At 41.2% G+C, this 12,947-nt stretch overlaps 1 protein-coding gene across 1 annotated transcript in view; it reads left to right on the top strand.

Moving 5' to 3' along the window:
- Positions 1–1,315: 1,315 nt before the first annotated feature.
- The window catches only part of PRKAR2A (protein kinase cAMP-dependent type II regulatory subunit alpha), a 129,699-nt gene continuing 118,067 nt past the window's right edge, over positions 1,316–12,947 (top strand). The window contains exon 1 of the mRNA XM_061618788.1: positions 1,316–2,073. Coding sequence (XP_061474772.1) covers positions 1,797–2,073 — 277 coding nt within the window. The 5' untranslated portion in view covers positions 1,316–1,796. The remainder of the gene's footprint in view (positions 2,074–12,947) is intronic.

Here is a 12,947-nt window from a genome sequence, read left to right as displayed (position 1 = left end):
AAATATTGCTTTAGTGCAGGTATGGAGAAATGTGTGGCTCTCCAGCTGTTGCTAGTTTCAGATTCCTCTCAGCCCCCGCTAGCATGCCAATGGTCAGGGATGGTGGGAGTAGTAGTCCAGCAACATCTGGAGAGTCACACCATGCTAGCCTCCAGAGATATGCCGAGAAGCATATACTACTCTTGTATGTGTGCTCATAGTCAGAAATGGTAATAAAATGAGAAAATTGCATACAAGAGATGGAACAAAACAGGATCCCATTTCAGGCCAAGGAGATATAGTCAATAATGTAATGGTTAGAAAGTTGGAGTAGGACCAGAAAAACACCAGTTCATATCTCTACTTAGCCATGAAGTTTGCTGTGTGACCCTGAGCCAGTTACTTTCTCTCAGCTTAACCTTCCAGAGGGTTGTTGTAAGGGGAAAAAACAGGAGGAAGGACTTGCATATGCTGCCACCAGCTTTTTAGTGGGAAAGTGGAATAAAAATGTAATAAATATTTCTGATTTCTTTACAGAAAGGTGTTAGAGTGTAACCTACATGTTCAAACTATTATTCCACGTGTACACATAACCTTTGGTTATTAAGTAATGAGAGAAATGCCTTTTCATCCTCTTCTCTTATTAGAACAATATAGTCTGGATTTAGCATTTATCTGTATACACATAACGAGAAAAGCCTGCCAGCACGGCATCAGCACATCTAAAAATGTTACAAGATAAATAACTAAATATAATTGCCCACAAGTATTACAACTTTAATTTGAATTAGAAGGTTACTTTCTGCTTTCAGTGTTGTGAAAAGAAAAAACAGAAAATATCTGACCCGGGGAAATTACACAACTGTAACAAAAGGGAATGTCTTTTAACATACTGACTGACTCACTCGCAGTTGCTGAACAGTTGCTTTGGAAATTTATTGCTTGAAAAGGACAAACTCGAGCATAAAACGAGCCCTGCTGGATTAGGCCGAAACACCATCCAATCCAGTATACTGTTCTCACAAGCCAGAAAGCTCGACCTGCGAGTACAACACCAACTCCCCGCGTTTGCGATTCCCAGCAACTGACATTCAGAGGCAAACTTGCCTTCTAGAACCCGGATGGGAGGGAAACTCTCAACGTATCAGTCAAAAAGGTGCTTGGCCGGGTAGTTAATCGACGTGAAGATGAATTCACGCCCATTTCCCCGCCCCATCCAACCCTCTTCCCTCACGCCCGGTGACAGTTAGCCCAACCCCTTTCGAGAAACGTACGTGTGTGTGTGAGTGTGTGTGTGAGTGTGTGAGAGAGAGAGAGAGAGAGAGAGAGAAGAAATGTGTGTGTGTGTGTGAGAGTGAGAGAGAAGAAGAACCTTAATCCCGGCCCTCTCCCGCACACGCCCAAGAGCCTTGCCACTACCCCCCATTCTTTCTCTCTCTGTATCGCCCGCACGCCTTTATTGTGACGCATAGGGTCCCACCTACTCTCCCTTTCACGCCTCTTCGCACGGCTCCGCCCCTTCTCCCCCGTCGAGCTCGCAGCTGCTTCCTGCTGGGCATGCGCAGGAGACCTTGTGCTTCCGTTCCGGCCCCTCCCCCCTCCATTCCTTTCTCTTTCTCGTGTGCCAGAGAGCGGCGGCGCGAGCGCGGTTCCCTTGGTGGAGAAAGACTCGAACGGGAGCCTCTGTGGGAGGCCCCGGCGTCAGGCCCGCGTCGAAAGCTGAGGAGGTGACGCTGGCTATCACTACTTAACAGTAGCGGCAGCGAGTAGAGCCCGTCGGTCCGTTTGTTAGGTCGGCAGCGAGCCGAGGCGGTAAGATGAGTATCGAGATCCCGCCGGGTCTGACGGAACTGCTGCAGGGTTACACGGTGGAGGTGTTGCGGCACCGGCCGCCGGACCTGCTAGCCTTCGCCGCCGAGTACTTCAACCGTCTGAGGGATACCCGAGACCGGCAGGAGCGAGAGGCGGAGGAGGCGGCTGGGCTGGGGGCCAGGGGCAAAGGGGTCAACTTCGACGGGGAGCCCATGCAGACCGAGTCCAACGGCGAGGAAGAGCGAAGGGACGCCGACGAGGACTCGGATTCCGACTTTGAGCGTGAGTGAGGGCAGGGGCTGCTTGGGAGCGGGCGGAGGGGTATTCGCCTCTTACCTCCCTCTTGGCCCGCTGTGCTGTGCTCTGTAGGATAGGGTTTTTTCTCCCTTGCTGGTCGGGAAGGCGTATGCAGGCTCTCAAGATCGTTATAACGCAGAGGGCTTAACGTTATTACTTATTATCATTATTATTATTCTCCCCTCCCCAGAAGAAAACGCAGGCATCTGTTTTGTACACCCATGCACAGGCGACTTCTCAAAAGAGGCTCTTAAGGCGGGTCAGCTGCGCTTTCAACTTGTCGCGCTTGTAGTCAGAGCGGCGGAAGATGGGTCTAATCCTCTCCCTGTTTTACGCGCAGCTTTTCACTGCTTGCTTCTGCGGCAATCCTCATCGCCGCTTTGAGTTCCACGAGGGAAGAAAGGCCTGATATAAATGTACTAAAGATATTAATATGCTAACAAGGACCCAACAAATAACAGCAACTGCACAAGGATGTGCGGACTTCTTTTGTACGTGGTATAGGAGGTGTGACCTTGTGTGTGAGATGAAAGAAGAAATATTGTAGGTACGTTCTTTGTGTGTCTTTTCTCCTTTTCTGCCTGTCAAAGTGGGTGTTTGTTATTATGGGCTTGTTGACAGTGGATTTGATTCTGAGCAATAATAGCTTTGTCTGGTCCCCAGCCATGTCAATGTTGGTCCTACCAGGTTATTTCCATACAACTTAATCTCAAATTAAAGATTCAGAATGACATGCTTATTTTTTGGTTTTAGAGCATCAGGCTTATTTGGTTTTAGAGCATCAGCAGTCGAATCTTGGCCCCATTGCACAGAGATCAAACACGCGAAAGTAAAGCCTGTGTAATTGAGGTGATACTTTTCCATGTCTTCTATATGAGTTAGTAATATATAAATGTTTTGTAAATATATTTTGTATGGGGTGAATAGTTTCTTTCACTTTATTCAGTCTTGAATGGAATGAATGACTGCCGCCTTGTGATGTATTATCTTTGTGATGAGAGGAGGAGAATGGGTGGGAAATGGCTGGAGAGGAAGAAAGCTTTCAAGGAAATCCCAGGGGGCAGGGAGGCGAAGTGGCTTGAAGGAACCTCTTCCTGTTTTCTGGAGTAGGTAGTGGAGTAGAGAGGATTTTACAGCACCCTCCCGTCCCAATTGGTTTGTGATGGTGTGGTTGGAGCCTTTCAGTTATATGGGAGGGTGAGAAGAGTGTCAAAGAGTCCATTATTCTTGGAGCAGTGCTGTATGTGCAAATAGTAGTTTCTTTTTTAGTGTTTGGCATGCAGAACTGCTAGAGATGACCCTAACTTTTGGAGTGAGGGTACAGGCTTTCGCTGTTTGAGATGTAGAGAGCCTGGACATACTCTGGGTATGTTTCTGAAGGATTTGCCATGTTGGAGAGGAGAGGAATGGTAATGTATGTTTCTTCTCTCCCCAGTACCCCTTTTTTTAAACATTTACGGGAGGTACTGTAGGTTATTGAATGTGTATGTTTTATTTTCAGTAGTTATGGTACACCTATGGACTGTAGAAGGGTTGTGCGCTTTAAGGTTAGAGGCTAGGTCAGGACTAGCATGCTGACTGGGGAGTTCTTACCTCTTTATAGTAAAAAAAAAAATCAATGACTACAAATGATTTTTTTTAAAAAAAACCCTAATTTCCAAGTGGGCTAGGTGTGTTAGTCTGTTGCAGCAAACACAACAAAGAGCCTTGTGGGACCTTAAAGGCTAACAAATTTATTGTGGTATAAGCTTTATGGACAAACTTCGTTAGCCCATAAGATAATCTTTGTGCGATTACTCTAAATACTAAGCTTGTCTTAAATAATAGCTACTAGAATATTAAATCTGGATCTAAGCACAGTAGCCCTGAAGTTAGTCTATAAACTCAACCAGTACTTTTACCAGTTACATTGTTAAAGGAGGCTTTTCTATGTCAGTGAAGAACCAGTTTTATCATTTCTCAAATATAAATATTTATATACTACTTACCCCCCTCTCTTCATTTTCATCCGATGAAAGGATGGGGCTGGGCAAAGACAGAATGAAACAGAAAGGAGCTACAGTGGGAAGACAAATTTGGCCAGTTCACAAATTCTTGTATTCTCATACTTAATCCCAAAAGCTACCATGGGAATGCACTGTAATGTAAGAGACCCTGTATGGAAAGATTTTAAAGACATTCCCTCCAAGTAAAAGAGGAAAGAATGCGAGATGTATGCGGTGTGACAAAGAGATGTAAGACCTGATTGTAAGAATAAAGCAACAATGTACATAATACTCTGTATACTGTACTTGTAAATTAATGTACAGGTCGGATTTAGAATATATATGAAGTATAGATGAGAAACTTGATTTAAATAATCCATTTTGATGTTAAGAGAACTTTAGTATTAAGTATGCTTACTGCCCAGTTGTAGACAAGTTGGATCATAAGTAGGGCCCACTGAGTTCAATCAATGGGGGTTATTCCCAAAGAAGTGTGGGTATGTTGTCTTCCTATGGCGGGTACTTTACCTGCTGTGTATGTGAGTTGATCAGTTCTTAACTTCAACATATGATAAAAAGCAGGAAAGGCAATACCTTCAGGGAATTGACATTCTGAAGTGTAGGGACTGTGAAATTCTGAGTATATATTTCTTGATTGAGAAGCAAGGAAGCAGTGTAAGTGAAGAAGGGGTGCTTTGGATGGTGGGGATGAATGGGGGAATATTCATGACGTAGTTGTAGGAGAATAAAAGTTCAGGAATGCTAGGGGTTGTGGGAGAACTCTGTCTTCCATTGAGTTTTAGAACATTTGGTTAAGGGTAGTAGAAACCAGTAGTAAAGCATAATCAGTTTTCATGGTGAAGACTTGAAACATTGTAGGATTTATCCCTTAGTGTGACTTGTATGGTTTTGCAATTCTAAAAATGCAAATGAATTCAAATGAGAGGAGAAGCATCCTGATTTACAGGAATGCAGTGAGTGTAAATTAAGTATTTCCTTAAATAATTTTCATCAGGAGTGCTCCTTTCCCTCAGAAGATGCAGCACAAGCTGTGGAGGTAAAATGGGGCTCTCAGAGGTTATTCATTTGCATTGCTTCTGGTGGTCTAGGGTGTGCTTTCACTTCCTATGCACTTGCTGTAGTATATTATTAAAGGTACTAATAAAGGAACTTAACAGTAATATTCTCTGGAACCTAGCAATGTTGTTGGCTTCTTTCTTCCACCTCCACAAATAGAAATTCAGTAACTTGGTTGTTGATTGGTGAAGTATAACAAAAGTTAGTCCAGCCATAACATGTAACAATAAAAAGGCAATGTTGTAACACACTGGTAGCTAACTAGCTTCAAATAGCATGAAGAATGACAGGTTATGATAAAACCAGAAATGGTTTCCTGGATACTTTGTGTGTCTTACATATGGTAAAATGAAGCTTTTATCTGTGGGCTCTGCCTTCGAAATCAAATATTGCCACGGATAAAGCAATGACAACAACAGAGTATGGGTTTTCTTTAAGTTGCTTCAGGAAAGGTTTGAGTGCAAAGCAAAAATACATAGCTCTTCAATAACTATTAAAAAATTATTACTGTATCCTGATTTGAGCTGTTGGAGTAAAATTCTGCTTAAATGTAGTGGGGTCTGTTTGTGGTAATATAAACAGCAGCAGTACATTATAAAGAATGCTGTCTGTTTCTTGAGTTAGTGTTTAGGTAGTGATTTTGAACATGTTTACTTGGGAGAAAGTTTCCTTGAAATTTGTGGAACTTAAATCGAGGAAACATTTTGGGGGTTAAGGTGCTGGCAAGCTACACTCAGTGCTAATTATTTTATTATGAGAACTTCTCAACTGAAAAGCACATTTTTGAGAATAGATATGGTTTATTTTGATTATTATAATTATTATTCAGTTTCTTAATACCCAGGAGGCAGTGATTAGATGTAGGCATGGTCATTTTGAGGAAAATTTGCATTGCAATTGTCAGTTAAGAATTTAGGCTTGAATGTTTGCAGTCAGTAAGCATAAAAAAAGAAGAACCAGATTGTCTTCTCTCCATAAACAGAGTGCAAATGCTCAATTAAATGTAATAATATGAGGTTAAAAATGGTGCTTAACCATACCCTTGCAGGATTGTATTACTGTAACAGCAAAATGAACACAAAGTTCACACCATCCTATTGGTTTCCAAGTAGTAATGAAAGTGACCAGGTGTCATGAGTCCCATGGAGTGTTCCCGCAGTCATCAGGAGGAGATAGAATGGGACCCTGGGGAGGGGCCCAGTGGACTGCGACAGCCTGCTGCTTCAGCACTTTTTACAGTGCCAGGTCCACCCCCTTAACTCCAGTTACAACAAAGGAAATGCTGTCTGGTCAGGAGGCAGCCCCTTTCCCTCTCCTTCCCCTTCTTTGCCAGAGCTGCTGCTGCATGTGCTTCTTCTAGAGGAGGAGGAACCAGAAGCTCAACCCAAGTTGCTGTCTGAGATGGATTTCAATGAAGTGCTGCTGCCATTGCCCAGGACACACAGACAGATGTGCAGCCATGCAAAGATAGCTCCAGCTTTTAAATTTAGAAGGAGTGCTCGCTCGCTCATGGAATCCTGTTCAGTGAAACCTTCCCCATGCAAGTAGAAAGAGCCCACCCAGAACCCACTTAAAGGGTCTCAAAGTGTGTGTCTAATTGCTGCCACAACATCATAGCTTTGAGTAGTTATGTTATGCTGTGTGGAGATGCAGAATCCTGTGTAATCTGTAAATTGATCTATGAAATGCTCTAAGCTGAAATTCCATATTAAAAATAATGGAGCAAAACTCACCAGTGATTCTGAATCCTACAGAGTTGGCCAGGATGCCAGGCTACTAGTTGGATGTAGTGAAATTTGCATTCATTCTGCTACTACAGTAACATAATCCTTCAAGGTATGGTTATATCATTTGGTTTGTAGGTTTTCATCTTTTCTTTCCTCTAAGAAGCTCAGGACAGCATACATTATCAGCCTTTTTATTCTCACAACAAAACTGAGGTAGTGATTGGCCAAGGTTATCAGTGATCTTTGTGGTTGAACAGGGATTTGAATTCAGCTCTCCTTTGTTCAGTCTGAAACTCTAACCATTACATCACACTTTTTCTTTTGATGTTGTATTACTGGATTTAATTTCAGGCAAATGTATATTCTGTGGATAAATCTTACTGATACAACCCCAAATCAGTACTGGTTTAACATTTCTTTCCTTAGAAGAAGCCACCACTGCTAATAAGGGAAGGCAGGGGCAGCAGCTGGTAGAACTGGACTGTAACCCCTTCATTATTAGATACTAGGGGAAAAGAATATTATAATTGTGATGGATGTTGTATAAAAAGATTTGATTAGAAGCATGGTCACTGGGAGAAAGTTAACACAGAGGTTTAGGGCACCATAAACTCTGGAATTCAGTGGTAAGAAAATGCTTCAGATTGTTTCTGGCAGAATCAGATTATTTTGGTAGTCTTTGGTGTGAATTCACTCCCAGAAGAGGCAGTGATGGTCACCAACTTGGATGGATTTAAAAGAGGATTAGACAGATTCATGGAGGAAAAGGCTATTAGTGGCTACTAACCATGATAGTAGCCAAATATCAGTTGCTGGAACCCACAGGCGGGGAGAATGCTCTTTGCATTCAGGTCCTGCTTGCGGGTTTCCCATTGGGAATTGTTTGGCCACTGTGAGAACAGGATGCTGGACTAGATAGGCCATTGGACTGATTCAACAGTCTCTTATGAAACTTGTAGTCTGTGCTCAGAATTAATTTTAAGAAATATTTTTTCCCGATTTCAGTATTTAGTCATGTAGAATTTGGTATATTTTGGCAGGGGTGCTAGAAGTAGGCAAAGAAGGGAAGCTTTATCTAGAGATTCCCTTAGCATTTATAAAATTCAGTGATGTTTTTAAAGTTTAGACTTGGATTGGATTTTTAAAAAAAATGTAAATACTGGAGTTAATAGCCAACTAAGTCATGCTCAGAGTAGGCCCATTGAAATCAATGGCCTTGTAGTACACAGTTGGCTAACCTGTGACTCTCCAGAAATTGCTGAACTACAACTGTCACAATTCCTGACCATTGGTCATTTTGGCAGGAGCTGATTCATTGAGTTCTTTCCTAATCATATTGCAAAAGAAAGCAATTTGAGGTGCTTGCTTTTCAGAATGAGTATGTGTTCTGCTGCTCCTCTTGGAGCTCATCTATATTTGAACTAGAAGAGTGTAAATATTGCTACCTGGTTCTTCTGCTGTGTGTTTCTGTGACTAGTACAATAGTATAAATAGTTTTTCATAACTTGTTCAAAAAATACAGGCATGCTCATCTGGTTTTGTAATAATTTTGTGGTAAAATATTTATTTAGTTACTTATTTCACAAATAAACTGGTCTCAGTCTGTTGAGGGCTTTATATACTAATAGTAACATCTTGAACTTGGCCTGGTAACAGATTGGCAACCAGTGCAGATCTCTAAGCAGTAGCATAAGCTGATAGTGTCTCACTCTTGTCAGCATCCTGCGCTAGCTGCAGTTTCTGGATCAACTGCAAGGGAAGTCCTACACTGGGTGCACTGCAGTAATCCAATCTTGGAGTCACCAATGCTTAAACTACTGTGGTCAAGCTCTCCCAGTCCAGGAATGGCTGTAGCTATCATACTAGTTGTCCCTGGGATAAGGCGCTTATAGCCACTGGAGCTACCTGGGCCTCCAATGACAAAACTGGATCCAGAAGCACCCCTAGTTTGTGGACCTGCTTCTTCAGGGGGAGTGCAACTCTGTCCACAGCAGGTAGGAGACCAATTTGAAATTAAGCTTGTGTTTGCCCCCCTACCTGAGCAATTTGTATGATTATCTTGTATATTTTATAATTGGCTTGAAGAGCTGAGCATACTCGTGGAGAAAAACTGCCTTAAGTATTGTTAAATATTTGTCACCTAGTCTTTTCCCATAACAAAAAAATGCTTCCTTTGATAATTTTTTTTTATGTTGTATAGTTTTAAAGAGAGCCAGTGTGGTGTAGTGGTTAAGGTGTTGGGCTACGACCTGGGAGACCAGGGTTCGAATCCCCACATAGCCATGAAGCTCACTGGGTGACCTTGGGCCAGTCACTGCCTCTCAGCCTCATGAAAACCCTACTCATAGGGTTGCCATAAGTCGGAATCGACTTGAAGGCAGTACATACATACATATAATTTTAAAACTGCATTGGCAATCAAGAGCTCTGACTTTCTGTGTAAATAGGCAGCCAGCAGTGGTCTAGTGTTGTGTTCAAGAGTATTACTAAAGATCATTCAAATTTTGCTCTGTGCGTGGTTCATGCTGTCATTGTGGCAATTACTTCCTCGTACTAAATGTTTTTGTTAACACAGACACAGGGATGCCAATTATCTAGGTTAAGGAGTCCTAATAAATGCTGTTCATCTTCATGGACTGGTGATTGTCTTACCTATGAACAGTCTATTTGCAAATGAGATGTTCATGAAGGATGATTCGGTCAGCAGGGAGAAAAGTCTGGAAATTTAGGACTGCTTTTCAAGAGTACAATAAGACCTTGCCTTTCCTCCCACTGTTGCAGGTCATTCATCTGTTGCAACACTCCTCACAAGCTTATTCTGTGGTATGTTGTCATTTGTCAATGATTTGACAAACACATTCTTCACATCAATGCTATGTATTGTTTCTCTTACCACCATTAAATACAACCTTCTTTCACAATTATATCTATTGAAACATAGTGAATAGTGTTTCATTGAGATTTCTAGTAAATGTAACAACAAACAAGTAAAAGAACAAAGTACAATAAACATGTCATTCTATATAAAATAGAAAGAGTACATTCAGCAACAGAAGTTTTATATATAAAATAGAAAGAATACCAGAAAGCAGAATAATAGAATTAAAAAGCAGGATATACATCCCACTAAAAGGAAGTTAATGATGAGGGTCGTCTTGCTTCTGCCCCATCTTCGATAGCATAACAGAAAAAAGGATACCGTATTGGAGTAAATTTATTGGAGGATGTCTCCCCCCAAGCTTTTTTTTTTGCTTTTGAGTTAATTTTTCATCTAGTGCAAGTTGCCAAACTCTGGTAAACCAATTTTTTATTGATAAATGTTCTGCGTCCTTCCAGTTTTTGGCTGTTTCAAGCCTCTCTGTAAGTAGGAATCTGGATAGGAGAGACATCTGAGTTTTAGGAACAATGGAACCAACCACCTTTAAGGAAAAGAAGTGCCAAGGCCAGATCTGGGATAATTGTAGCTTTAAGAACTTTACTAGCAATTTGAAGAACATAACTCCAGAATTGGCTTACTTTATTACAGTCCCACCGCAAAAGCAGGAAAGAGCCATGGATCGGGCATCCCCTCTAGCACAGTGTGAGGAGTTGATTCAGTTCAGTTTGACTGGAATGAGGTGCCACCGATGTATAACTTTCAAAGCATTTTCTTTGATGAGGGATGAGATGGCTCTTGAGTGTGGGCCTACCCGTATATCACTCCATTCCTCTTCTGTGATTTCCCTCCCCAGATCTTTATCCCAAGCTTTACGTGCCAAATTTTATTTTCCATATCTAAACTCTAATAGGAGGCTATAAATTATAGAGATAGTGACTTTTTGGCTAGAAGTTCCCTGTGCTTCATAGGATGTCAAAGAACGTGGCAAACCTTCTGCTTTGTACATTTTGTTTATAAAGGAGGATATTTGTAAGACTCTATACTAGTTGACTCTTAACCCAGAGAGATGTTTTTCTAATTGAGAAATTTGTAAGGGACGTCCTCGATCAAACAGATCTCACATTGTTAGCAATCCCTTCTGCTCCCAACCTTCAAATTGGCTATATTTGTCAATGTGATGAAATTTGGGGTGATCTAGGAATGGAAAAAGAGGAGATGGCCAAGGCGCTAGTTTGTGGACCCATTGAGTCCAGATTTTCAAGGTGGTGTTAAACAAAGGGTGTGTGATTGAGGAAAGAGTATATTTAGACAGTGGAAACAAAGGGAATAATCATGTTGATGGGCATTTCACTTCTGAAGTAATTTCAATTGAAATCCAAGGTATACTTAGATCAAAACGAATTGAGCTCGGTATTTAATCTGTGATGCTTCATAATGTAGTTGCAGATTTGGTATGCCAAAACCTCCCTTTTTACTTGAGTGATACATAACTGCTTTACTTAAGCATGAATGTTTAGTGCCATTACAGAAGGAGTCAAGCATTTGTTGCCATTTCTGTAGGAGTGTATTGGGGAGGTAAATGGGACAGTTTGGAAGAGTAAGAGGAATTTGGGCAGAATGGCCATTTTCACTACAGCCACTCTGTCAAGCCAAGAAAGGGAAAGGTTTTTCCAAGAATAAAGCTCAGTTTTAATAGCTCGTATTAATGGATCAAAGCTACAATTTATTTGTTTTAAGTCTTTGGTAATAGTTACCCCTAGATATTTAAAGCCACCAAATACCAGCAGGAGACCAAATACATCACTCAAATGAGCTGTGCTCGTAAGAGGAAATTGATGCAAACAAGTGCCAACTTTCTTTGATTTTAGAGATGTAAAATTTCTGGAAATTTTGAAGCCATGGAAAAACTGGATTTTCTGTTTTTGTTTTTTTTAAATGGAAATTTTCAGAGAAAATTGTGTCCTTGACAAACCATAAGCTTGAAAGGGTAACCCCAGCAATAGGGGATGTTAGCTTTTTGCAGAATCTTAGTGAACAGCCTGAAACCCTTGCTGCACATCAGGGTATTGGGGCAGACATCTTGAAATATCTGTAATTCATAATTTTCATAGGAGTTCCATTTGAGCTTTTGCAGTGTGGCATAGATTAATTCTCACTTGTGAAATCGCTTGAAGTGAACAACATTGGCCCTAGGGAAACCTCTGTCATGTGATTTACAGTGCAGAGTACAGTGAGCCCTTTCAATATTAGCTTCTGCTACAGGTTCTGTGAGGTACAGTTTCATAAGTAATTCAACAATAAAAGAAATATCTGCTGAACTTCCAGTTTAATTTGGAGATCTAATATTTGATCCATTAACTTGTCTGTTCTGATCTTTTGTGTTAGTCAGCTCAAAAGCTTCATCAGCGGTTGTAGTGATTTCTGCAACTTGGGTGGTCACATTTAAATGACTGTTCAAGGGGTTTGAGAGCAGCTTGCCAACTCTCCATAAGGTTAATTTGCATTTGTTGTATTTGTGCAGCTAAATCTGCCTGAGAGAGTTCAGAAGGGGCCTTTGACAGTATTCCCGCCTTCACTTTATTAGTCTTCATTTTGGGCATGTCAGTCCCACCCCCCACCCCGAGCTGTCAAAAGTTCCAGTGTAACAGAACAGGCATGTTAAAAGCTAGGAGAACTAAAATTAGAGCGTTTGCAATCTCCTAAGTCCCCCATCCAATGCTATTCACAGGTCATGAAAAATATAGACAATCATCCGTTCGCAGTAAAAAAGAAATGAGGAATATCACTGAGATCCAAAGTTAAGCAGTCACCTTGGCCTCTGTTGAAACATTGTGGAAACAGATACAAGTTGAGGTTTCATCTTGCATATCTATGGATTCATTGATTGTTAGAGTGAATACTAGAAAATTCTTCAGATCTGCATATTCAGATTTGCATCTTGTCTGCAAGATCAGCACTGATTTGGAACACTCATCTTTCTAGTATGGTTTGATACTGGAATTTGCTTTATTAGTTGCTGGAATCTAAAATTGCAACCACTTATGCAGTATGCTTCTTGATACATTTTCCATCAGATTGTATATGTTTAGCACTAGTGAAGTACCATGTTATAGCAAAACAGGTTTAAGTTTTTGTGTCAGCCTTTCTAGTGAATCCTGAAAGTAGTGTGTGTGTTTGACTGCTTAGGCTTAT

Source organism: Rhineura floridana, chromosome 3 (assembly GCF_030035675.1).
Source record: "Rhineura floridana isolate rRhiFlo1 chromosome 3, rRhiFlo1.hap2, whole genome shotgun sequence".
NCBI lineage: Eukaryota > Metazoa > Chordata > Lepidosauria > Squamata > Rhineuridae > Rhineura > Rhineura floridana.
The sequence above is the reverse complement of the archived record's forward strand: the minus strand, read 5'-3'. Positions and strand labels throughout refer to the sequence as shown.